General features: G+C 37.9%; 1 protein-coding gene and 1 long non-coding RNA gene across 2 annotated transcripts in view; one reads left to right on the forward strand and one right to left on the reverse strand.

Annotated features, from left to right (window-relative positions):
- Positions 1-19426, reverse strand: part of LOC139135667 (coiled-coil domain-containing protein 82-like) — a 21070-nt gene extending 1644 nt beyond the window's left edge. The window contains exons 1-17 of the mRNA XM_070703205.1: positions 19351-19426; positions 16809-17063; positions 14197-14364; positions 13820-13948; positions 12588-12752; positions 11802-11966; positions 11408-11536; positions 11082-11232; positions 6938-7090; positions 6362-6482; positions 5755-5859; positions 5133-5227; positions 4264-4338; positions 3106-3213; positions 2333-2428; positions 1770-1847; positions 1-897 (exon numbers count right to left, since the gene is read on the reverse strand). The exon at positions 1-897 is cut by the window's left edge and continues 1644 nt beyond it. Coding sequence (XP_070559306.1) covers positions 808-897; positions 1770-1847; positions 2333-2428; positions 3106-3213; positions 4264-4338; positions 5133-5227; positions 5755-5859; positions 6362-6482; positions 6938-7090; positions 11082-11232; positions 11408-11536; positions 11802-11966; positions 12588-12752; positions 13820-13948; positions 14197-14364; positions 16809-17005 — 2025 coding nt within the window. The 5' untranslated portion in view covers positions 17006-17063; positions 19351-19426 and the 3' untranslated portion in view covers positions 1-807. The remainder of the gene's footprint in view (positions 898-1769; positions 1848-2332; positions 2429-3105; positions 3214-4263; positions 4339-5132; positions 5228-5754; positions 5860-6361; positions 6483-6937; positions 7091-11081; positions 11233-11407; positions 11537-11801; positions 11967-12587; positions 12753-13819; positions 13949-14196; positions 14365-16808; positions 17064-19350) is intronic.
- LOC139135738 (uncharacterized) overlaps positions 1-25920 on the forward strand; it is a 429492-nt gene that overhangs the window by 20751 nt on the left and 382821 nt on the right. The window lies entirely within an intron of this gene.

A 25920-nucleotide genomic window follows, 5' to 3' on the forward strand; every position in this document is an offset into this window, starting at 1 on the left:
CAGTAAACAAACTATTCGCAGCCGCATCAGCTTTGATTTGCTCCTTATTACGTCTGCAACTTCTTAAAGCATATTTAAATCTCGCATGCGCACGACGCTTGAATTCAAATAGGGGCCCATTTCTGGGTTTTCCACTTTCACGCCACAGTTTAAATGCATCCCGAGCAACAGAATGGATGTCTTTGGGGTGATCATTCCACCCTGTAACAGTATAATCAGCATTATCACGAATACATGGTGAAATCTGAAGACCTGCTGAATACAAGCTATCAATAATATCATCATAAAACTGTGAAATACATTGGGCATTATTTGTGTTGTGGCAATGTGCATTCTTAAAGTAAAGACTATCAGTTGGAATGTGAACCTCAGCAAGAAGCATGTCAGAGATATTACGATATTCATTGCGTTGAATACAGTTGACCTTAGACCAATTTACAGATTTCCCAGAGTTTATTTTAGCACAGATGCAATAATATATCCCCCGTCCTATTATTGGACGCGAGGCGATATATTATTTCCGAAACGTTTTTTTCTTATAGCAAAATTATACGGACACTACTTTCAAAACAGCAATGGAGCACGAAAATTGTCATGCTTGCCAATGACTAGATATGCTTTTATGCTTTAGTGTGTCTGTTTTTTATTCGTATTTAATTGGTACGTCTTCTGCACTGCGTTATCTTTTTTCACATAAGCTTGCTGTCTTGAAGCGCGGGAAAAATAGAAGTGAAAGTTGTATCTGTAATGCAGTCTATCGTAAAGTGTTCCTCTGTAATCGAAGGAAGTCTTACACGGTGTAACGTTCTAATCTTGATACTTCTTTTTCCTCCTTTCTTCGTACTTGTCAAAACGCTTGGCAGATCGCTGTAGAAGTCTATTGAAATAGTAGTGCTCCTATAGAAACAAACAAATCGATGTAGCCCGCATAGTTTGATATTAGTTGCGAGTCTTTGAAATATAATCGATTACTCTCATGGCTTCATATGTAGGAACCAACGCTAAAAGGTACCTCATTGTTTTAAAAAAAGAAAGGTAATGAAAATTTGGTTAAATAAGTACGCAATGCTGTTGTTAGATTTGTCAGTATGCTTCTAATATAAAAGTGAAATGTATTTGTTCCAAGCATCTTTCAATACAAATATTCATACTTTCGAGGATTGAACACTGCAGTTGTCACTTTGCCTGTGGTGATTTCGATTTCTGATATGTTCTTCCTATCGCAAAAGGCTATTAGTTTGATAAAATACTCCGGTTTGCCCGCTGGTAGTCCGACATTAAATTACACCAGTCTTTGAAAAACTACAAATTTAGGGGCACATTTATGAAAATAAAATCTGTTGTGTTTACTATCTGATCTTGTCATCGGTTATTTATGAATCAAAAGACGAAGTTTTTACTCCTTACTTAGCAAGAAAACAAAAATTACGTTTTATCATCACGGGTAGTATATTGAATAAATCCGCCCCCTTAATTTTCTTAATTGACAATGTGCAAAAGTTGTATGGTGAGTAGGGATTTTAATCATTGTCATCATGCAAGCAAACGTTTAGATAATGTTACGATACGGTCAATCTTCTGTAATTTCAAGTATGTTGAATTCAAATTTAAAGGATTCTTTGAGGCAGATTTTAGTAAGAGTATCCATTACGATTTTCTATCGTCAACACAGGATTTTACCAAAAAATGTTTATCAAGCAAAGTGATTATAAACTGTGATCACTGCTACATGTAAATTATGTTTTAACACGCCACCATGATATACATACGTGTTCCACCCAACGCTCTTCTGAAGTGAATATCTTGAACACTACATCGTCGACACTATCCCCCAAATGTTCTTCCACCTAAAATTTAGCATCAATCACAATAAAGTTAGTATTATTTAAAAAAACGTAGAGTAATAGATTTTTTATCACCTTCAATGATGGGCACCTACGAGAACTCTATACTTTTATCCATACGAATTGCTGGTAAACTGAATACCTTGTGAGGTTTTATCAGCGTATCTCCAGGTCTGGCTCCAGCGACTTAGGAGAATCTGAAGAGGTATGTAGTGCATTTCCAAGATCTGTAATTAATCAACTTGTTAGAAGTCTTTAAGCTAATGCTACCCTGTTCCAGAAACTTGCAACCTTTCAAATTTAGAGTGAATTTCCAATGGCTCTGAAGAAAATCCGTAATTTGTTTGCCCAACATGTGATCGTGAAATCATTTTGCTACTTGACAAACAGGGCAAGGCTGATCAAGAAGTATTCGACGGAATAGGTGAATGTTGAAAGTGAAAAAAAACTAATTAATCAATATATGCATACAGGAAAAAATTTCTCACTTTTTCCTTGCACGTTTCGAGAAGGTGATACAGATAATGATGTAGGTTATGATATATATCAGTTCTATCAAAACAATCAGGGCCGATCTCAAAATCCTGCAAGAAATAAATCGAAGGGTTAGTTTTGCTTCAATTGCAGAGAACGTCTGTAAAGACTATGAAAAAGGGTCCGATCACTGTACGCTATTAACAAGCATCATCTAATTGGTTGATAGTTGAATATAAATGTTTTGAATGCCACTTCCTATGGACTGGCCATAAACCATAATGATCTTATTTTACTAAGTCAAAATGCGGTCTTATATATATTGTGCATTTGTATCAATCTAAATTGTCAATGACAGAGTGTTTACAGTCGCTGTATTAAATTTGGCAATTGCTAAGAATAGCTGATCGCTGCAAGTACTATAATCATGGTCAATACATTCTCTCTCTCTCTCTCTCTCTCTCTCTCTCTCTCTCTCTCTCTCTCTCTCCCCTCTCTCCTCTCCTCTCTCTCTCTCTCCTCTCTCCTCTCTCTCTCTCTCTCTCTCTCTCTCTCTCTCTCTCTATATATATATATCCCACATCGACTATCAAATTTCCATTGTCCATCAATACATCGAGTGAAGCTTACAAATCTTACCTATCTAGAATTATTCATAATCTAGTGGAACATTACTCCATGCTTGGTACAAGTACAAGAATTTGTATTCAAAATTCACTTAACACGTTTTCGAGGTAAAGGCGATTGTAAATACAGCCTTGTAAATTTAGCCAACAATGTTGCTCACCATTTTGTCTGCTTCTCCTGAGCTGAGTTCTTTAAGCGTAAAGTTGTCGTATTTTGGACCCTCAAAGTTTATGACATTCGTGGCGATTGATTTCTGTCTCTTACATACCTGTAAGTATATATTGAAATGGTCCAGATGAATAAAGACGATTCCTTTATTCTAATTTTGCTTCATCTAGCCTTTTTTCTCACACTGGTTATGATTCATTATTTTTAATTATATTGGAAGCACTACACTTACTGCACTACACTTATTATCTCTATATAATTTGATTTCAATAAAAATGCGGTGTATTTCTCTGTTTCAATTAATATCCGAAATGATCTTATTTTAGAAATCTTAGGAGGCCGTTTACTTTCAATTGTACTGCACATTTCTTTCAGGGACATCTTTCCATGGTGTCACAAACGGAATTTAAAATGCAACAACTTTGTACTAATTTTCACGACTGAAATCGTGACTTTCCCCACTTATCCTCATAATTGTCACAGGTTTTTTACTTAACACTCCACTATTGTGTGCGTTTCGGTATTACGTTGAAATAGAAATAAAATGGAAAAATTTAAATGATTGAACGAAGCGGCAACTTCATCAGCAAATTACAGTTAGTTTTTGATTAGGCAAGAATTCATGGCAATGAACGTGTGAGAAGTTATTGATGCATATGTGAAGTACAAGCCGATGTATAAAATTAATACAAATTCACAAACAAGAAAATAACGGGGATGAGACGACATATTTATGGAGTGGCTTGTGGCTGTGACTGATGGATGGTCAGCGGAACAATCCTGTACCTTAAGGAAAGAATATAGAAATGGGAAGGGGTGGATTGAAATCGAACGCTAAACGGAAACGATTATCGTGTTGCAGAGAGATTGCAGTTTCTGCACAGTGTATGAAAATGTGACTGCTAATGAATGGTACTTAAAATATTGTATACGGCCGTGAAAAAGATATGTTGACAAATTAACGGAATTGCTATCTCCCACGTGGAAAAGGGATTATCTTCTAAAGGTACAGGATCGTTCCGCTGTCGGAATTTTGCAAAATGGATCAAGCTGTGCTGTCTACAAAAGAAATTTATTTCAGTTCATTGAGCGATTTCAGTGGGTTCAATTCAAGGGGAAATGTGAGTTACATTACCTACAATAATCTTACCTCACAAGCCTTCTGACACAAATTTGTATTGACCGTACCGACGACTTTCTTGTTGGGATATGTTTCCACGATGGCCTAAATGAAATTTCAATGCAATTACTGGGTGGTAGCAAGGTATCTAACTGTATATTATATGCTCGTCCGTCTGACAATGAGTATTAAAGATATTGGAAATATTACACTAACCGAAAGAAGTTACTAGCAAATTTCATTCACTTTCTTAACAAAATAATACGATTAGAAAGCTAGATCAAATGAATGTTAGTACACTCTTTACGAATTATGTTCCACAAACGTATAATTGGCAATTATTCACTCGTTGTAATCTATTATAACCATATCTCTCTTTTCCTTGTGTATCGTCATTTGATTGTACTGGTCAAAGGCTGGAGAACTCCTTTCTCACTTCCCCAGTACGCCAGGAGTGTGAGTAAATCAGTGCGGGACCGATTATGTAAATTGCCGAGTGTGCGATAAATATTGTCGTTTGACGAATGCTTCTTGGTTGTTTGCTACCAAAGCCGCGCGTGTTATTTGACGAGTTGGCTGCTGTGTCTTGTAAAACCGGCACTACAGCGCCGGTAAAAGATACACTTCATGGTGGAAGAGTTTATTCTTTGAAGGCGAAAGCACGATGTCAATTGGTTACTTGGCAAATACACCGTAAAATCATTATTACTAAATGAAATGATTTTACAGCATTTAGAAGTAATTGTTCATCGATATAAGCGTGCTTCGAACATCATTTGATGTGATCACAATTATGGATTTCAATTTTCGAAGGGAACAATATAAATCACATAACATCATTGATGACAAGAGTGATTGTACAGTAAAATTGTGATTGTTATTTGAATTTTTAAACTTACAGTGAAAGCAGGTTTCCAAGCCTTACTGCGAACGTTTTTCTTGACCACATCCAACAGCAAAATCATTTTGTTCATTGCTTCCACGAGTTTCTCATCTAAAGCCGATTGAAGACAGATGTGACACTTATGAAATGTATTAATTAATGTAATTCTATAGCCACTACAGAATATTAATACGTGTCTTTAATATCTGAACGAGGATAGACATGCTTTGATGGTGAGTGGTGAAGTAAAAACTGGAACCAAATAGAAAAGGTTACTGATAGAAATTTCTTCAACAAAGAGATAATGTAGTTAAAAGAATAATAACGTTACACTCAAAAGGAAGCTATGGGGGGCTTCCTTGTGCACGTGAACAATAAACGCAACCACACACTTTCAGCTCTGTAAAACACACGAAGTGAATGATTCAACGGTTTACTCGCCACACAACGATACATACATATATATATATATATATATATATATATATATATATATATATATATATATATATATATATATATATATATATATATATATATATATATATATATATATATATATATATATATGTATATATTGAATACTCCTAAATCTTCCTATGGTATTATAAATAGTGCGTAAAGTATTTCTTACTTACTTTCGTTTTTATTGTTACGTACGTTTGCGAGGAAGTCTCTATCGAACACCGTTTTCATCACAATTTCCAGACATATTGTAAAATCTTCATAATCGATTTGGTGTTCTATGTATTATAAAAATGATTTGTTATTTCGATAACAACACGGCAATTGAAATATGCTAGCTGTCGGTTAACATCGTTACTACAGTGGTTTGTGTTGACGCGTTGGCATTAGACGAACTAGACATATTGTCTTAATCGAGGTGTTGCAAACACTGTCTGGTGCAATTATCAGCTAGGAGGTAAGCTTAATATGAGTCGATCATATATGAATCAACTCTACAAAAGATGAAACATTGACTAGCCATTGAAATCCCATGATTCTTATGATCGCGTCAATTAAGTTATGAGACTAAACGTAAAACAATTAATGTAAAACAATTAAAAACACATCGCTATGTTTTCGTTGTGGATAAAACAATTTTGCGTTAACCTTCGTTTGAATATCAAATAAATGCTGAGTCAATTATGTTTTGTGCAATTTGTGTCAGTCAAGATTCATATATATCGTAGAAGACCGCTATATGTTTGAAGGGTGACAAGTCTCTAATTGTTGGTACACCACCTGTCACTTTCCATGATTTTACTTCTATGACTTCTGGAGGTTGATTTATTTGGTCATCATATTTTTTCCACTCATGGATGGTTTGGTAACGTGCTTTGTGTTTTCGGCTATAGCGTTTACTCTACAAAAATATAGAGATGAGAATGTAACGTTATTAACACAGAGAAGAAAGTAACGTCGATAGATTTAGAGTTGATGAATAATTCATTAATAAATAAAGGTTTTACTCATTTTTTATTTGAGAGAGAGAGAGAGACAGTTCTGAGTTCTGATTCCTCTTTCGTGACATTAATTGAGAGAGAGAGAGAGAGAGAAGGAGAGAGAGAGAGAGAGAGAGAGAGAGAGAGAGAGAGAGAGAGAGAGAGAGAGAGAGAGAGAGAGAGAGAGAGAGAGAGGGGGAGTTATGAGTGCTTCTTTCTTTCGAAACATAATTAATTGAGAGAGTAAGTTATGAGGCCTGATTTATTGCTCTTTCGAAGCATTCAGTGAGAAAGAAAGAGAGACAAACAGACAGTTATGAGTGGTGATTTATTTTTCTTTTAGAGCATCAATAAATTAGACAATAGATTTTTATACCTCATCTGTCTGTTTGTAAATTAGTCGTTGATTATCGACATGGTTTTCATGCTCTGCACGTGTATATTTGCGGATATTCTTGCCACATTGCACCCAGATATGCGCTGTCCGGTTCCCATGCGATAGCATGGCCTTCTCCACCAGGACAGTGGTCTGTAAGTAATATAAAATCATATACCTACATTCACGTGCCTGTGTAAATAATAATCTTTACGGCCCTGATACGGCTTTTGCGGCCCGAGGTCGTACGGTGGAAGGGCCCGAGCGTGCGAGGGCCCGTACGCCGTACGACCAAGGGCCGCAAAAGCCGTATCAGGGCCGTAAAGGTTTTATCATATACCTTACGGAATGATAAATATGTAGTTTACATAATATTCAACATTGTTTAGGAGATAAAAATGCGTGCGATATCAAAAATTCATCGCCATTTGTGTCAGTTTTTCATAAATACGATGGCCGCTTACCGTCGCGGATTGACATACATAATGACGTCATTTGTTTACCTGCAGAAATCTAGAACGCGCAAAGCAATATGCGTACTATGTGACCAACAGAGATCAAGGCTGAAATCGAGGTGTAAGAAGGACAAAAGCGCGATGTCAGTTTCTTGTAATTTATACTGAACAGGCACGCACTTAGTATACACCGGATTTCACAAGAATTTAGAAATAAAAGCCGATTTTACCGGCGCGGCTCCACTGTCGCCACGCGCAACTACGATCTGAGCGAGCAGACGTTTTCCAACTCTCGCGCTGGCTTTGTGTACGAATGGAACGTTTGCGGATAGCAACGCGCGTAGTAACCAGAATCGAAATAGTTCAGAAATGCAAGCGATTGCCCATATTTTGGCACCGGGCCGGGCGTGATACGTAAAAAAATGCACGGATCTGAGGGCGCTTTCTCCCATAGCTTTACACAGGCACGTGAATGTATATATGATAATAATCTTTACGGCCCTGATACGGGTTTTGCGGACCGAGGTTGTACGGCGGAAGGGCCCGAGCGTGCGAGGGCCCGAACGCCGTACGACCGAGTTCCGCAAAACCCTTATCTGGGCCGTAAAGGTTTTATCATATACCTTATTGAACGGTTGTGATATGTTTCAATATTTATCAATAAAATTTTGATAAAGTTATGAGCGATAATTAAAAAAAACATGAGCCACGCAACTTTGCGGATTAATATGTACGATGTTGTCATTTGTTCTGTTGTGGAACGCGTCACGAGCTTGTTCTATGCGAACGCCAATGTCACTACAGAATGAGCACAGATGAGTAGTTGATCCTGCTCGTTAAAATACACTTTCTCAGCAAAACATTGAGAGGAGACTATCAAGCACTTGTTTTAAACAAATTTTGATCGGAATAAGATTCGAACTGTCTACAATTCGCTTCAAAACTACGAGCGAAGCGCATAGAAACGGGTTTGAATCTCGCGCTGATGTGCTTTCGAATGGAATGTACGTGGATAGCAACGCGCGTAGCAACGACAACGAAAAAGTTCGAAAAAGCGCGCACACTACCTTATTTGGGCAAAGTGTGCCTGGGCGTGATACGGCAACTTAATACACACCTGTAAGAGCGCCTTTTCCCCATAGGTTTACATGGGTACGTGAATCTAGGTATATGATAATGGAAGAAAGCGCCCTCAGATCTGTGCATTTTTTTTACGTATCACGCCCGGCCCGGTGCCTAAATATGGGCAATCGCGTGCATTTCTGAACTATCTCGCTTTTGTCCTCTTACACCTCGATTTCAGCCTTGCTCTCTGTTGGTCACGTACAGTACGGATGTTGCTTTGCGCGTTCCAGAATTCTGCAGGTAAACAAATGACGTCATTATGTATGTCAATCCGCGACTGGAAGCGGCCATCGTATTTCTGAAAAGACTGACACAAAAGACGAAGAATTTTTGATATCGCACGCATTTTTATCTCCTAAACAATGTTGAATATTATGTAAACTACATATTTATCATTCCATAAGGTATATGATAAAACCTTTACGGCCCTGATACGGCTTTTGCGGCCCTTGGTCGTACGGCGCAAAAGCCGTATCAGGGCCGTAAAGATTATTATTACAGCTTGTGATTTTTGGCAATTATTCAAATTGACTCATTGTACGTGCACCTTAGTTTTGCAATGGAAATACGCAACAAAACAATGAGAAAAGAAGCGTCGATGCAGGAATGTCAAGTCATTTGAAGAAAACTGGACGATAGATGGCTCTATCAACATGGCAGTGGAATTCTCAAATTTTGGTGACGAATAATATATACTGCACCTTTCTTATCTAAGTATGGAATACCATTGGCGTAGAGCATGAAGTACAGTAAATGTTAAAAAAGTATATCAGAATACCCATGTTTTCGTTATTCATAATGGCGGAGAAGTCAGTTTTCCCGCACTACATTTACAGTGTACTGTGAACAGTGAAAAGGTGACCATCCATTCATGAAATATGCAATGCAATGATAATTCCAATCAGAGCACTTAGGTTATCTAATCCAATTTCCGTGCCAGATGTAATACCCTGCTTTGAGAATATGAAGTTTTTTAAATGTTATCGCTGAGTATTAAAGAGCGTGAGGTTATCACTCTGTGATTACGCTGTGACAGCAACAGCACACTTTGTTAATGCTCGCTGCACTAAATGGACTATGTTGGAAGATGTTTCATGCCAAAATAACAAAGATGCACCACAAACCCCCCTCCATCGCCAACATTTGAACTTTTCTACCTCAATGTTGTCAGTGTCACCAATTAAAAACCGACTGTGTGCGGGGTCATGGCATCGCTTCGTATCCCAAAACTACAACTTGATTTGAGTAACATGACAATAGACCCTTTTCATAAGTCTAGCGCCCTCCTGTGGCCACTGTGAATTGAAGTCAAAGCGGCTGAGTTCGATTCTGACCCGAGTAGCGACCTGGGTAGCTTAAGTTGACGTCGTAGGACACTATTTAGCATGCGCAGAACTGTGACCCGGGAGATGCGAAACGAACGACATACCCGATCGACCCTTGTAAACAAACATGGCAACAGAGTTGAAAAAATTTTAATTTTGCGTAATTATTTTGAAGATTTTGACGAAGACTTAGACCCGAGTATATTTTTTGATATCGGATAAAAACTGTCATGTTTAATCGATTATTTTATCAGCAAGTCAGGTCTGCATATTATTTTCTATTCGTCACAGCAACATTTTAAAAACTCCGATGTGATGCAGAGGGACCGTGTTGTACTAACGTTTTGCATATTTCTTATATCGCCTGCTACACACGTAAACGATGTGCAATTTAAGAGCATAGAAAGGTACCTTTCACTAAAAAATTACGGGAAATTGGCAACAGCTTAATGCAATAACTACAGGTAATAATATTATTACTTTTATTTGCTGAAACTGACGTAAACGCGTAAAATATATTTATTTACTTCATCTGTTTGGCGGCCATTTTGCCGAGTTGCAACTCTACCAACCCAGCTTCCGACGAGGGAGAAGCCCGAGTAGGGTTGAAAGGTCAAATGACGTAATTTGCGTCATCAGAGTAGCTACGCTGATTCGTTCGACTGCAACTCGGGTAACTCAGGTCGCTCGGGTCAAAGGTTGTTAATGAGAGCTAACGATTGCCACCCTGTCTTAAAAATTGAGACACAAGATATCTCCTCTATTCATTAAAGCTTTTACCCGATAATTCGTTTATTGAGGCAACACACTTTTATGAGATCACTGCTATGGAATCATGCAAACTTGTTTGTCCCATGCAGGCAGTATGTCTTGGGAAATTGAAATCAACTGCACTGAGTTTCATAAAATTAAAAAAGACACCGTGACAAGTTAAAAATATATAGAAGAAAAATCTTATTAGGCCAATAGAAAATACACTGTAAGTTACAACGACGCCAGTTTTTTCTTTGATTATAGTAAAGATGGGACAGATTAGTTGTCTTGACAAGGTTTGTACACTGACCAATGCATGGATATGCTACATTGTATCTCAATCTTGAACACTGTGTGCCAATCATAAATTCTAATTTACAACCTCAGACATTTACCTTTGGAAAAGCAAAATTTCTGACTAGATCGAGTTGACTTAATCAACAGTAAAGTGGCCATGGGTGTATGTATGTCTGTGTGTAACCTCACCACTTTAGTTTTATTTCTAGTTTGCTTGCGTATCCTCGTCCCACTACTTGAATTTCGACTATGCATTTCCTCATTTTCATCAGTCGTGTCGCCATCCGTGTCGGATTCGGACCAGTTGCCTGGTCTACTTTGATCAGAGTTTTCCGTCTCACTGTGTAAACATAAAAACATTGGGTTATATCACTTTAAAATCTCCAAGAAGACGATAGAATTTACTGCTGCAATATCTAAGACAAAAAAATCAAGTTACAGGAACGATTGCCTTTTAGAGTTATATATCATGTACTGCACAACGACTGCTAATGTGATCAATGTAAGATTCATACCTGCTGTCTGATCTATCTTGTGTATCTCCTGAGTTTTCACCTTGCTCCTGCACATGCTCATAAGGGTGAAATGTGTCATCGGTGTCAGTTTCAGGACCGTTACCTGATTCACTTTGTTCTTCCTTATCGCTACGTAAACAATAAAGAAGGGCGATTTTGCTTTTAATCCTGGGAAAACAGATTCGATTTTATTACTGCACTAATACTCATGGCTATCTACATCAAGGTGAAAAAACAAAAACGGAAAAAATGATTTTCAGAATTACAATAAATTGCCTTCTTTCTCAGGTATCAAACAATCTGTAATTGTCTGTGTCTGCTTATTGCACTCGTTCGTTTATTTCTCTCAGATATTCTTAAACTCTATTTTTTCATTCGTTCATCGAAAGTTTACCTTCCGCTTTCATCTTCATCTTCACTATACGTCAGGGCACGTGGTCGTCTTCTTTGATTTTTTACATTAATAGCATCTTCCTCATCGCTTTCTATTTGTATTATCGGTATGGTACTTGTTGAATTAACGTTTCCAAAATGAAGATGTCTTGGCCCATCATTCTTTCTATAAAAATGATAAAAAATGTTACATTACGGAACTTGAATTATGGCTCATCGACGGAAATGATTAAAGTGCAACCAAGGATGTCTCTAGGTATGCATAGAATATATTTTGAAAGAAAATGGTACCACTTACAACTGAAACCGCTATGGAAACATATTCAATGCCCAGGACAACATATTGAATGCCCGGTACATTACAGTGAATGCCAGGGACAATATATTGAATGCCCAGCACAATATATTGAATGCCAAGCACAATATATTGAATGCCCAGGACAATATATTGAATGCCTAGGACAATAAATTGAATTTGCAGGACAATGTTGTTAATGCCTAGGACAACATGATATTAGACCACTTAAGTCAGTCATGGCTTTCCATACTGCCAAGGGTTGTAAATGAGAGCTATCAATTGCCAACCTGTGTTAAAAATTGAGACACAAAATACCACTTCCATTCATTAAAGCTTCTACCCAATAACTAGTTTAGAATTACAATAAATTGCCTTCTTTCTCAGGTATCAAACAATCTGTAATTGTCTGTGTCTGCTTATTGCACTCGTTCGTTTATTTCTCTCAGATATTCTTAAACTCTATTTTTCATTCGTTCATCGAAAGTTTACCTTCCGCTTTCATCTTCATCTTCACTATACGTCAGGGCACGTGGTCGTCTTCTTTGATTTTTTACATTAATAGCATCTTCCTCATCGCTTTCTATTTGTATTATCGGTATGGTACTTGTTGAATTAACGTTTCCAAAATGAAGATGTCTTGGCCCATCATTCTTTCTATAAAAATGATAAAAAATGTTACATTACGGAACTTGAATTATGGCTCATCGACGGAAATGATTAAAGTGCAACCAAGGATGTCTCTAGGTATGCATAGAATATATTTTGAAAGAAAATGGTACCACTTACAACTGAAACCGCTATGGAAACATATTCAATGCCCAGGACAACATATTGAATGCCCGGTACAATACGTGAATGCCAGGGACAATATATTGAATGCCCAGCACAATATATTGAATGCCAAGCACAATATATTGAATGCCCAGGACAATATATTGAATGCCTAGGACAATAAATTGAATTTGCAGGACAATGTTGTTAATGCCTAGGACAACATGATATTAGACCACTTAAGTCAGTCATGGCTTTCCATACTGCCAAGGGTTGTAAATGAGAGCTATCAATTGCCAACCTGTGTTAAAAATTGAGACACAAAATACCACTTCCATTCATTAAAGCTTCTACCCAATAACTAGTTTATTGAGGCAACACACTTTTATGAGATCTCTGCTAAAATCAGGCAAACTAATGTGTCCCATGCAGGCAGTATGTCTGGGGAAATTGAAACCAATTGCACTGAGTTTCATAAAATTACCAAAACACTGTGATAAGCGAAGAATGCACACAAGAAAAATCATATTTGGTCTATAGACGATACACTGTACATTATCACAACACCAGTTTTTTCTTTGATTATGGTAAAGATAGAACAAATAATAAGTTGTCCGAACAAGTTTTATTTCCAGTTTGTTTGCGTATCATTGTCCCGCTGCTTGATTTTCAAATTTGCATTTCCTCATTGATTTCAGTTGCGTCTCCATCACCACTACATTCAGTAGTATCGGATTCGGACCAGTTGCCTGATCTACTTCGTCAGAGTTTTCCGTCTCACTGGCTGAACGTAATAATTGGGAGATATCACTTTAAAATCTGGAGAGGATAGAATTTACTGCCGCAATATCTAAGGCAAACACAATCAAGCTACAGGAACGATTGCCTTTTAGAGTTATATATCATGTACTGCACAACGACTGCTAATGTGATCAACGTAAGATTCGTACCTGGTGTCTGATCTATCTTGTGTATCTCCTGAGTTTTCACCTTGCTCTTGCACATGCTCATAACTGTGAAAGACGTCATCGGTGTCAGGTTCAGGACCGTTGCCTGATTCATTTTGTTCTTCCTTATCACTATGTAAAAAGTAAATAAGGGCGATTTTGCTTTAAAACCTGGGAAAACAGATTCGATTTTATTACTGCACTAACACTCATGGCTATCTTCATTAAGTTCAAAAAACAAAAACCGGGAAAAATGAGTTTCAGAATTACAATGACTGAGTGATACTAATGTCAGGAAAATATCCTTCTTTCTCAAATGTCAAACAATATGTAATTGTATTCTCTAGCTCTGTTATTTCATTGGTTCATCGAAAGTTTACCTTCTTCTGCTTTTATCTTCATCTTCATTATATATATGAAAATGTGGTTGTCTTCTTGGCCGTTTTACATCAACACAATTATCCTCGTCGCTGTCTATTTGCCTTCTCAGCGTGGTGCCTGGTAAATTAACAATTCCAGAACGAAAATTTCTTGATCCATCTCTCTTTCTGTAAAAATGATAAAAAATTACATTACACATAATCTCAAAAGAGTTGCAATAATTCTCTTTGAAAAGCATCAAGAAACTGAAAAAACAAAAAATACCGTCAAGGACACTATGTGCTCACATTCGGTTTGAATTCGTCCATTCGTCCATTTGGGATTTTATACCAAATTACAAAGCTATCAAACAAGTAATTTTGAGATAAAGTTTTCTTGACCAAAAATGACAATATTGTCTTAAAAATACAATTTTTTATATTTCAGGACAATTTCCACATATCTAACTATTGTCATCTCTGTACGTCTGTGTACCAGATATGAAAGCTGTCTGTCCAGGGGTTTTAAAAAGGAAATACTGTCTAAGATTTTTTTGACCAAAAATGACAAAATTGCTTAAAAATAGTAATTTTCCCAATTTTGTCATAATTTCAACAAATTAGAAAAGTAACACCCTTGCAAAGAGACAACCGAAATTTGAGAGCGATTGGGCTTGCAGTTTCAGAGAAGAAGAATTTTTACTGAAAATGAGAAAAAGCACAAAAAAATTCTGCAAAAATACAAATTCAGGATATCTTCACAATATTCATAAAACTGTAGAAGGTCCACCTAAGGTACTTGCCCACAAATTTTCAAAGCAATCAAAACAGTGGTTCTTAAGTTATTGATTCTTAACCATTTTCACATTTTGTAAGCTCATTTGTATAATTTTGGCAATGCAGACTTCATTTGAACAAAATCCCATCTATAGCCCAGGATGCATCCACACACCAAATACCAAGCTGAAACGTGCAGCGGTTTGCGTGTTTTTGATGTTGACGGACATACTGTACGTACATACATACATACATACATACATACATACATACATACACACATACATACAGACGCCATCGACTTCAGCTTATACGATAAACTCACATTGGTAAAACAAAATGTGAGCTAAAAAACTAATTATATATTTAAAAAGGACGGACGGCACTATACATTAACAAAGGAGAGCAAATGAGAGTCTAGAGGAATCAAACTTCGTGTTTGTCGTTTAATCCTTTTTCCCACCGGAGAGTATCACTTCCCCATCAGTCAAGTCAGTTAAAAGCGGCATTGAGCCAAAACATGACGTATTTTCACCCACTTGGTTTGGTCTGTTATAGCATCTTTAGTCCAAAAAAATTAAGTTTTAAAGTACTTATTTTTTCAACAGCCTGCAAATGTACAGTATTATGTTAAAATACACCATATGGAATATTTTGTGTTTCATTACTTTTAGCCATCTCGACCTGATGGTGAAATCTGGACTTGGGAGGAAAAGGGTTAATGAAGTTCAATTGGCTGTTTAGGCAAGCGCTAGCCAGTAATGAAAATATATAAGCTGTCTTGAAAGCTGGCGTGAGTGCGATTTGGCCTGATTTTCGGTTTGCGTAATAGTTTTCGCGAAGTGCTCAATTTATTAAAGTTTTCCACAACCCCTCCCCTGAAGTGGAATGGCCTGACAGCGGAATAATATCAACAAGTGATATGGTTGACATCACGCCTTAGTGACCAACTTTTTATGAGTACAGCGGGGAGTACGGTCACTTTGCTTTTGATTTCGTCTCCAATTTCAGAACGTAGCTAAGAAAACAGTCATAACCAAAGTATGCATGTTTGATAGAGAGGATATTACACTGAGTTCGGTCGATGTCGGGCGTCATATTCTCGTAGTGTGTCCTCATTTTGATGAGTTGCTGCGCAACTCGTCCAAATACGGACCAAACTTCGTGTAATAAACATTTGATGATACTGTAACGTAATATGACACACATCTGTATTTATACATATTGTTTTAATAAATTGCGATAAACAAAGTTGATTTGATTTCGTGCAATCCCAGTAATATTAAATCTCTCTCTCTCATTCTCTCTCTCTCATTCTCTCTCTCTCTCTCTCTCTCTCTCTCTCTCTCTCTCTCTCTCTCTCTCTCTCTCTCTCTCTCTCTCTCTCTCTCTCTCTCTCTCTCTCTCTCCTTGCGCCTCCATCCGTTGACAGTGCCTTCTACATCAGTGACGAATTGTCAGTAAGTGACAGCAACTGCATTTTGTAGTAGCGACTGCCTTTACACATACCAAGATGGGACTGCGATGTGAAACGTTATGGCTTTATGGGTTGTTACACGACTGCTGTCAAACGCTTTTAACAGTCACGTCGTGGCTTGGGAGCAGAATATGTCAAACGATGAAAGCTCCGAAAAAATATAATTTTTTTCATTTTCGACACTATTTTTTAAAACCTTACCTTAAAATCTTATCTTCCATTTATATCACTCACTGAGCTGCTTACAAATATATTGTTGAATTTAAACGACTGAATAAAAAGAACTTCTTAGCCTACTTTTGGCTAATTGGACCGTTGAATTCACGACATTTCTTATTAACCAATTTCAAATGAAGTTATTTGGTTTGGACAAACTTACCTTCTCGTTTTGGCGCCCTCATCGGTTGAGCCATTCCTAGAGCCATTCACTGGTATTTGATTTTCTGGAGGGACATTCTCATCGTCCCAAGACAAGGAACTCCTATGACTGTCTTTCGTCGGTTGTTTCTCACTAGAATCAGACCCATGCACTTGTGCATTTTTCGAAGTGAAAATGCGATTCGTTTCTTTGGACATCTCTTCAGATAGTCTGCGCCGGTTGAAGAAACACCTTTTAGACAGGCTCTAGGCAAATCTGCAAGCAAAAGATGAGCGTTGAATTGCCTTGTTAATTTGAGAAGGATGGATCGTTAAATTGTAATTTGACTACACTATAATTTATTTATACCTCTCGGCTTCAGCGGCAATTTTTGACTGTGTGTCTTTCCCCCTGTTATTAAATGTCAATCACAAATTTCATTTTGATAGATATTTACATTTACAGGCCACTAAAAAGATCAGCTTTGAAACGATATATCTCAAAATGTACAAGTACGAGTAGCAATATTAAAGCCAGTCGTAATCATATTCTTTGTAGGATCAACAAAAGCTGTGTTTTTCAAGGCCATAAAATACCAAAATAATCACTGCCGCAGTTATTTCATCAGGAAATTTTCTTGCTCAATTTCAAAATAACGTCCTAAATTGAAGTCGACTGCTCGAAGATAAAGGCCATACTTGCTCGGGCACCAGGAAATTTCAAGAAACAGAAAGTGATTGCGATGGAAAGAGACGTGAGATGTAAAAACTGTCGAATAGCCAGACTGCGCACTGCAAGGCTCACATCCGTTCGCCGCGACACATCTTGGCAAATTCCATTCAAAATTTTTGGAGATTTTTGAATAGGGTTTCCCCTTACTGTGTTGGGACGACCGGACGAGAGTCTTACAGTGCAGCTTTGGTAACCGAGACTAAGATGAGAAAGGGTTACAGAAATGTTTACATTTGGCAAAGTGCATAGAAGGCGCTTAAAAGACTATCACAAAGCCGTCTTGTTAAAAGTCTATTGTTTAATTCCTTTGGTCAAAACATTGCGTATGTTGCCTATCTGCCCAGACAATCCAAGCAGTGTTTGGCAAATACCATGTCTGAGTCACGGTGTTTGAGTCTCTGTCTGCTCTATTTATTGGCGATTGGCCAGTCGTGATTATGTAAATCACTATGAATATTTAGAGTCAGATCCGTGGTGTATTCGGCGCATGTTCTCGCGGCATTATTCAGCGCGGAGATAAATTTTCAACAAGGCGAAGAATTTCCGACAACACGGAGATAAATTTCCAACAGGGCAAAGAATTGCCAACAGGGCGGAGAATTGTCGTTTTAGTCCACGGTAGTACGCGTTCGTGATTATTAGCGAGACAGCGCACATACGAAGTTAATCCATTTGACAGGATATAATATTGTCAGTTTATACCATGTTTGAAGGTACACTGCTTTGTGCTTCGCTAGTTATCAAGTTGAAGAATGCCATATCACGTTGAATAGGCGACTTGCACTGGGGAGGATTGTAATTTGTATAGGTGCAAACCATTACCTCTTTCAGCAGTACAAAATGTAAGTATGCAGGCTCTTTCTCTTTCATTTTGTATACTGGGAACTTATGAATAATTAGTAGGTCAACCAGTATACTAATCGACATGTTGAAGCCCTATTTTTTCTGTGACAAGATCAACAAAAATATCTAGACTGCACTAGATCCTTTTGAGTTTTTGATTCTCTGCCACGATGTATGCAACTTCACTAGGCATGTGGATATTTGAGGCACACTGGGGACTGGCTTGCTTTCTGGCAGAGGGAGATCAAGATTCATCTTACAGTCCTGCGCCGTATCTTTAAGATATTGTGAGACTTTCAGTCGATTGAAAGAAAAGCTCAACGTAGTTGTATTTGTAGCAGCGTGTCTCCGAAACTGAAGGCACTGCGACAGTACAAAGTTGATTAGAAGGTAAGACATCGGCGAAAGACTATCAAAGAACTTATGGCGGGAAACATTTACTACTTGCACTTTCACTTTTAACACTTCGAGTGCTGGAGGTTTTCCCGCCATTATTACAGTGCAACATTTTACCAATTTTGTGAATTTTTTCTGCAATTTTTTGACAATTTTGGACCAAACAAACATCACATTTTAGTGGCTTCAGATTTTTTTTAACAATCTTAGCAAACATTAGAAAAGAAATTGACTAGTGTATATTTGAAATAGGCGACAAAATTGACTTTGGCGCTCAAAGGATAAAGCGAAGGTGCTATATTGCAATGACTCAACCAATTTTACATCCTGTGAGTTGGATACATAAGAAACCGCTCGTTCACGTTCCGGAATTCAAATATTATTAGACAACTGTGTGAAGTGCAATTTCTCTTTCTGTTTCATTCTTAGATCATGGCTGTTGTCGACCGTGATGTAATCTCAAACTCAATCTAAAGAAAACTTGATTTCCCGTTCAGAAGCAGTTACAAATGCAGATACTACTAATATACAGTTAGGCTGAAGTTCATAATGATCACACTGAAACTATGGAAGAGTGAATTTTTACTCTTACCTTAAGTTTTACGGTACCAGTCACTGTGTAGATAACCTTCACTTACGACGAACTCCGGAGAAGTGCTACGTGTTCAATCTTTCTCGTGTTTATCTATTCAATTTTCACGGGCCTTCATTTTACGGTTCTCTGATTGGTCAGCTACATTATTTGGCAAACAGCCATTGGACATTTCCCCTAAGCGTCATCATCATGCAAATGATTTCGACTGGCAATAAGGGTGTGTCCTTTTCTTCGTAATACTAACTGATGGAAAACCCCAGTCACAAACCTTCCGCATGGCTGCTTTTCAGCCCATAGATAATGCACGAGGCTCATCAAACTTTGAGAAAAGGCGAAGTTCTATTAATTTATTGAAAATATACTATTCATCATTTTATGGCATTAGAAATATGTACTCTTGCATAACAGACCGTGAAAATCATACAAATGAACGTTTTAAAATTCTTAGCCGACAAGGGAAAATCTGTCAGTATACGGGAAGCTGGCTGACTAACCGGTACATTGTGTCACCTCTCCCGTTGAATACGTCTACACATACCCGTGGTCAGCAAGATTGAAACATTTATTTGTAGACCTTACTGTGATGCTTTAAGATTTATTTCACCATGCTCACGCCATTCAAAGAAAAAATCCCATGTAATGATAGCTTAGTCTTTCTAAAATTGTAAATGCATCCAGTTTATATAAAGGTCTAAGTTGGATTGAGTGAACGGAAGGGAGGGCAGTTTGTAGTGGGTCACTTACAGTGCATGATCAGTGCAAGCACATAGCCAGTTGCCGTAACCGTAAATTATTCAAAAACGTAATTTACAACAACAAATTGAACGAGCGTATTAAGTTATAAAGATGTTATAAGCATTGGTGTCTGACATTTTGATCTCAAATATTAAGTTTCGTGATCATAGTACGGCATAGACTATGATAGAATTCGGTCCTTGCTGGCTGTTTGGTAGCCACCTTTCAAGATGGCGCCCGTTAGTTAAACAGGGCTAAAGCTGATATAGTCGCCGCGATTGTAAATTTCTCACAAATACCGATGATCTCAACCTGAAAAAAGCTAGAGTTCAACTTCACTGCTGTAATATTCATTGGTTTTCAATGTATTTGCTTTCAATTGGCTTTCTTACATTCGCACTGCAACAAAGATTTTACCAATGTATGCTTAGTTTAGGGGGTTATGTACTGTCCTCCTATTCTAAATATGACCCAGTAAGGTAACCGTGGCAGTTGCCGTGATCGTAGATAACTTTGAAATACAGTATTTTATCACAATTTAAACAACAGGGTAAGAAAGTGCTTATTTTATTTTCATTAATCTTTGACATTTAGTCTTAGGTTTTGCTTCATACTGCAGTTCTCCTCTGTAGAATTTGTGGGTACTCACCAAGACTTGACTCAAATAAGCTATTGTGAAACTTAGAGTGGTTTACTGTGAAGCATTTGCATTAGACGAACTAGACATATTGTCTAAATCGAGGTGTTGTCAACACTATCGGGTGCAATTATCAGCTAAACAGTTACATGAGTCGATCAAAAAGGAACCAATTCTGCAAAAGTTGAACTATTGTCTAGCAGCAGGTTTGACGTAGTCTAACCACCACCACCACGCTGTCAAAATCTTATCACTTGCTTTCAGGTGTAGTTGTTTTGACTACGTCTGACCTCCTGCAAGACAATGTTTCAACTTTGGCAGAAGTTTCACTGTGGTCGACTGGACTTACTGTTCAGCTGATAATTACACCTGACAGTGTTAGCAACACCTCAATTTATCTATGTCTAGTTCGCGTAATGCCAATGATTCAAAGCAAACAATTGTATCAAAATTACCTTGAAATGTCGGCACCTCGGCCGCATTTCCACAAATACATTTTATACATTTTAACCTGACAAGGGCATGGCTGCATCCTGGATCAGATTCTGGGTGGAGGTTCCCAAAATATACACTTGGGGAATAGCTTCCCTCTTCTCACAATTAATCCCTTCTTAGTGTCTAAATATGATGGATTACAGACCATCTGTAGGTACATATGATCTGAACTTGCCAGACCATGACACTGAGACCAGACTTTGCGTCCACTCCTTGACATTTATCAAGGATCAAACCTTTAATGTCAAATGCAATACGTAGTGGTTATAACTGTATGATTGAGCTTAGGAAGCTCGCTCCTCACTTCTCCTCCTTGCGCTGCACTCCTCCCTGCGGACCCTCTGTGTGTGCTGAAGGCCGGGACTCTACGGTGTCAAGACTGTGGTCCCACCATTGAGCAGAATGACTGAACCATGAGAGAAGCACTTGGTGTGTACCCTTACGGAAAACCTATGTCCACAGTAGATGAGAGTAGATCTACGGACCGTCTGCAGTAGACTTTATGTAGATCTACATCAGGGTTTTGTAGATGAACAGCCACAGCAGTTAGTCTACATGAAGCTTTGTCTACAGATATTGTCCACACCAGACATGACTATGTCTACATTTCACACTAACTTCGTCTACGCTTGATCTACACTGATCTACCATCCAATCTAAGGGAGTTTCATCTACAAAATTCACTTAGGCAAACAAAGACTCATCTACTTCTAATTCAAAAATCACCATCTTGTCTACATTTAATCTAATGTATTGTTTCTTGCTGTATACTATGTCCAACAATCCAATCTCTTCAAATTCTATGATTGGCAAACTGCAGGCTCCATGCGAGAACGCATGAGTAAAAGACAAGACATTTTACCTTACATTTGAATATATACTGTACAACAATAGAGAGAAGAAATTAGTGAATTAATTTTCATTTCATCCTAAGGCACTCCTGTTTAACTCGAGAAACACAAATGCAAAATATCACAGGGATCAAACTACAATTTTGTGGTAAAGTTAAAAATGTAAAGATTATCCAGTAATTAATTTTTGAAAAAGTGACTTTAAAGTGAATCACAATAAAAAGAATAAAAAAAATCAATGTTTTCATTGATACTTTCTTCAGATTGGTCAATACAGTAGCATCTAACCACGGGCCGGACCCTGATCTAATTCATGTTGTTTTTTTAGTTATGTGACTATTACAAAACTTCATAAATATGCAAGTGAGCTATTTGTTAACTGCAACTTTATTTCCTCGGCTTCATATCCAACAAACAATCAAACGAACCTGTTTGATATCCCAGCTGCTTTTAATTGTAAAAAATAAAATCAAAACTATCCTCGTATAAAACTTTCTGAGTATCATTAAGTCACTTCTGAATCGTGTGAAAATCAGCAGCCACGGCCCGATCTCTCGGTCAACTTACAAATAATTGTATTGACATTGTTATCATTGCCACGTAACAGATAAGACTACGTTACAGTGTTATTTTGGCAATGGCATTTCAGTACACATGCATAACACGAGTCAGCTTTAAAATTACCAGTACTGCTTTATAAGTAATTTCTTCAACTGAGCAACGTATTTTCTTGCATTTTCATGAAGAGTTCGCGCATGGACTGATCTCCCCACCACCTTTCAGCCTCCACCTCTTGCTGAGTTGCTCTTTCAGAGCAAATGACCTTGTAACTGGCTTCGATTTCCGGGTCAACTGTGACAGTTGACCTTATGCGCATGCGCAATCAGAAGGCGCCATGTTTTCAACGGTTCATCCTATCAATGCATATCGGGGAGAGAAGCCAGCCTGCTCACCATTCGTACTTCAAGTTCAACAAATCTTATTTTTCAAGCACATTTTCGTCATCTGTACACCTTGGAAACAATGTGACATCAATTCTGATATGCATAGAAAGTGTTCCGATCGAGAATTACATCGGGTTGAGACATAGGTTGGCATCGATAACTTGACGATGGCAGTGCCTCGAGATCTACACTGCCAGTATACAGCTGTACTGGTACTGCGGTAATTGTAATGCAACTTGTAAGGTAGGCCCGTGCGCTTGAGGTAGGCAAGGTTTGTTGATTGCCTGTTTTAATACCACGACCATATGAATTTTGATTGTGTAACATGTAGAATATTTCAGTTCTAAATTTTTTAATAAAGCGTCGTTGAATGTACTGAAATGCTTTGTATGCAGTTTATTCTGTTAATCATGTAATGATGTATGTACAGTTGAGAAAGATTTTGAAAAATTTGAGTAGGCCTAAGCATGCACAATGTTCTACTCTCTATTTCGACCTGAATACCACTCATGATCGGTCATTGAATGATTGATTTTTCCAGCGTGAGATATCTTATGCAAAGGTCCATCGATACCATGGTGCTCATGCAGTGAAGTTGCCACCAAATTACATCAAACGGATGTTGTTGTGATATGCAATATTGTGATACTCATCATGAACTGCAGCCCTAGCCTGTGCTACACCATGTCCATCGGTCAATTTTTAAAGTCTAAAAATTGATTGACATGTTAACATACTTACATTTTCATTTTCAACACTTTTGCAAGATCTCCATGCCTCACTTATTTCTTGTTCTTTGTCTTAGCTACATCTTATACGTAATTTATTCCATCTACATCTTGTCTGCCTTTCATCTACATTGTATCTACTCTCTAAACTATGACCCGATGATTAATATGCACAAAAGTAGACAAAGCAATAGATCTACATCTTGTCTACATGTCATCTACCTGAGATCTACATTTCATCTAATTTTTCATCCACATTTTGTCTACATTTCATCTACTCTCTGAACTATGACCTCATTAGTATGCACAAAAGTAGATGAAGCAGTTCATCTACTGCCCAATTAAAATAAAGTCTACTGTAGATCTAATGTGGACTAGATGTAGATCTCAATTTTCCGTAAGGGTATACGCTCGGCCAGTTTTACCTGAGCAGAGACATCTCGACATCCTCCGGAATAACCGTACAGGGCCTGAATTTCTGGACCTCTTGTGCTAGGACAGACAATTGTGCACACGTGCTACGGGAAAGGACTTGAACGGGATCTGTGTTGAAGTTACCAGATCAAAGAAATTGTATGTTCGACTGGACAATGAACATGGTAAATGGACGCTTACTAAACCCTGGCAACTGTAGAGCTCAGAGACTGTACTACACGTTATTCCCCCACCCCGATTTACGCACAGGAGTCAGATAAGTTTTTCTTATTATTTTAACTTAATATTTCTTTTATGTTTAATTAGAATAAATTGGAGAGTTACTATATTTTATGCGTTTGTCTGGATTACTGTTGCATGAACAATATCTGGTAGCATCGATCACATTAAGAGTCCTGTTTCCTCACTTGCCCACGGCCAGTTGAAACCAAGGCCTTCCAAATTAAATAACTTGTCCCGAAAACAATAAATTGAATCATTACAAATTGTTGGCAGAGGTGGGATGATTAATTGATAGATTATTAATTTTTGGAAGTAGAAAATATATATATATATATATATACATAAGGGTTTATGATCTGTGTTGCTGTTCATCTGTGCATACAGGAGTCAGGCATTTATTTGCATAGGGAAAGCGTTCACTTTTGATTTTGCATTTCTATTAGCTAAGAATACACTCGTAGAAATTTGTTTGAAGAAATATATAATAATTTTGTATATGTTCAAAGAATTGCTGAAGCAATGAGTTTCGATGGTGAGAGGCATGATGATGCTAGAAGTGTGGGCGAGTTCAGTGAGGGTGATTACTATTACGAGCCTTTGACTTTAGTCGATGAGATAGGTGAAACAGATCAAATTCCAAGTACTTTGGTGTGAGTGGTAGAGAAGGCAGACTTCTGACTGATGGTTTGAGTATGAGTGTGCCAGCAAATCAGAGACTACGTGAGAATGATAGGGGTTACACCGAACGTAGAAGTGTGAGTGGCAGTGTTCACCAAGGATATGTAGGCTAAAGGTTGAGTAATGGTGCTGATGTCGGCGTGAGGACAGATGACAGAGAATGTGTCAGGAGTAATAGTGTTGATTATGAAAGGGAGGCAAGAGAAAGTCAAGAGATGCTGGAACTTATGCGTAATGAGATCAGGCATATGCAGGCGGTAAGGCGCGATCAAGCGGATGAAATAAACAGGCTGAACAGTCAGCAGAGAGTATGTAAGGAAAGATTGTTAGAGGTTATTAATATTCCCGAGCAAGGTAACGATCCTGCTCCCACTCGCAGAGCACCCACAATACAGGCACCTGCGGTTAACAGACGACCAGAGAATGCAGCTGGTAAAACTGACGCATCACAGGCGACAACTGACACAGTCAAAGTTTATGAAACAGCTAGGCTAGGCACTGACCAAATTGTCCCCGAGCAGAAAACACAGGCAAACAGTGGCAATACGGTCTCCACCCAGCTACAGTTAGTGTTAGATTGGTATGCTGGTGGCACCCCATGGGAAGATTACAAAATTTATTTTGTAGAAATGGTGACCATAAATGGATGGTGAGATCAGATAATGGTCATGCAACTGCTTATTCACCTGAAAGATAGGAGTGGGCCCTGCTAGTTTTAAACACATGTGCGAACATCGAAACAGAGTTTCTGAACTAGCAAGCTTGTCACTACTCATAAGTCTGAGTTGAAAACATGCAAGCGTAAGCCAAATGAGTCCCTGACGGATTTTGTATACGCCATA

Source organism: Ptychodera flava, chromosome 1, assembly GCF_041260155.1.
Source record: "Ptychodera flava strain L36383 chromosome 1, AS_Pfla_20210202, whole genome shotgun sequence".
NCBI lineage: Eukaryota > Metazoa > Hemichordata > Enteropneusta > Ptychoderidae > Ptychodera > Ptychodera flava.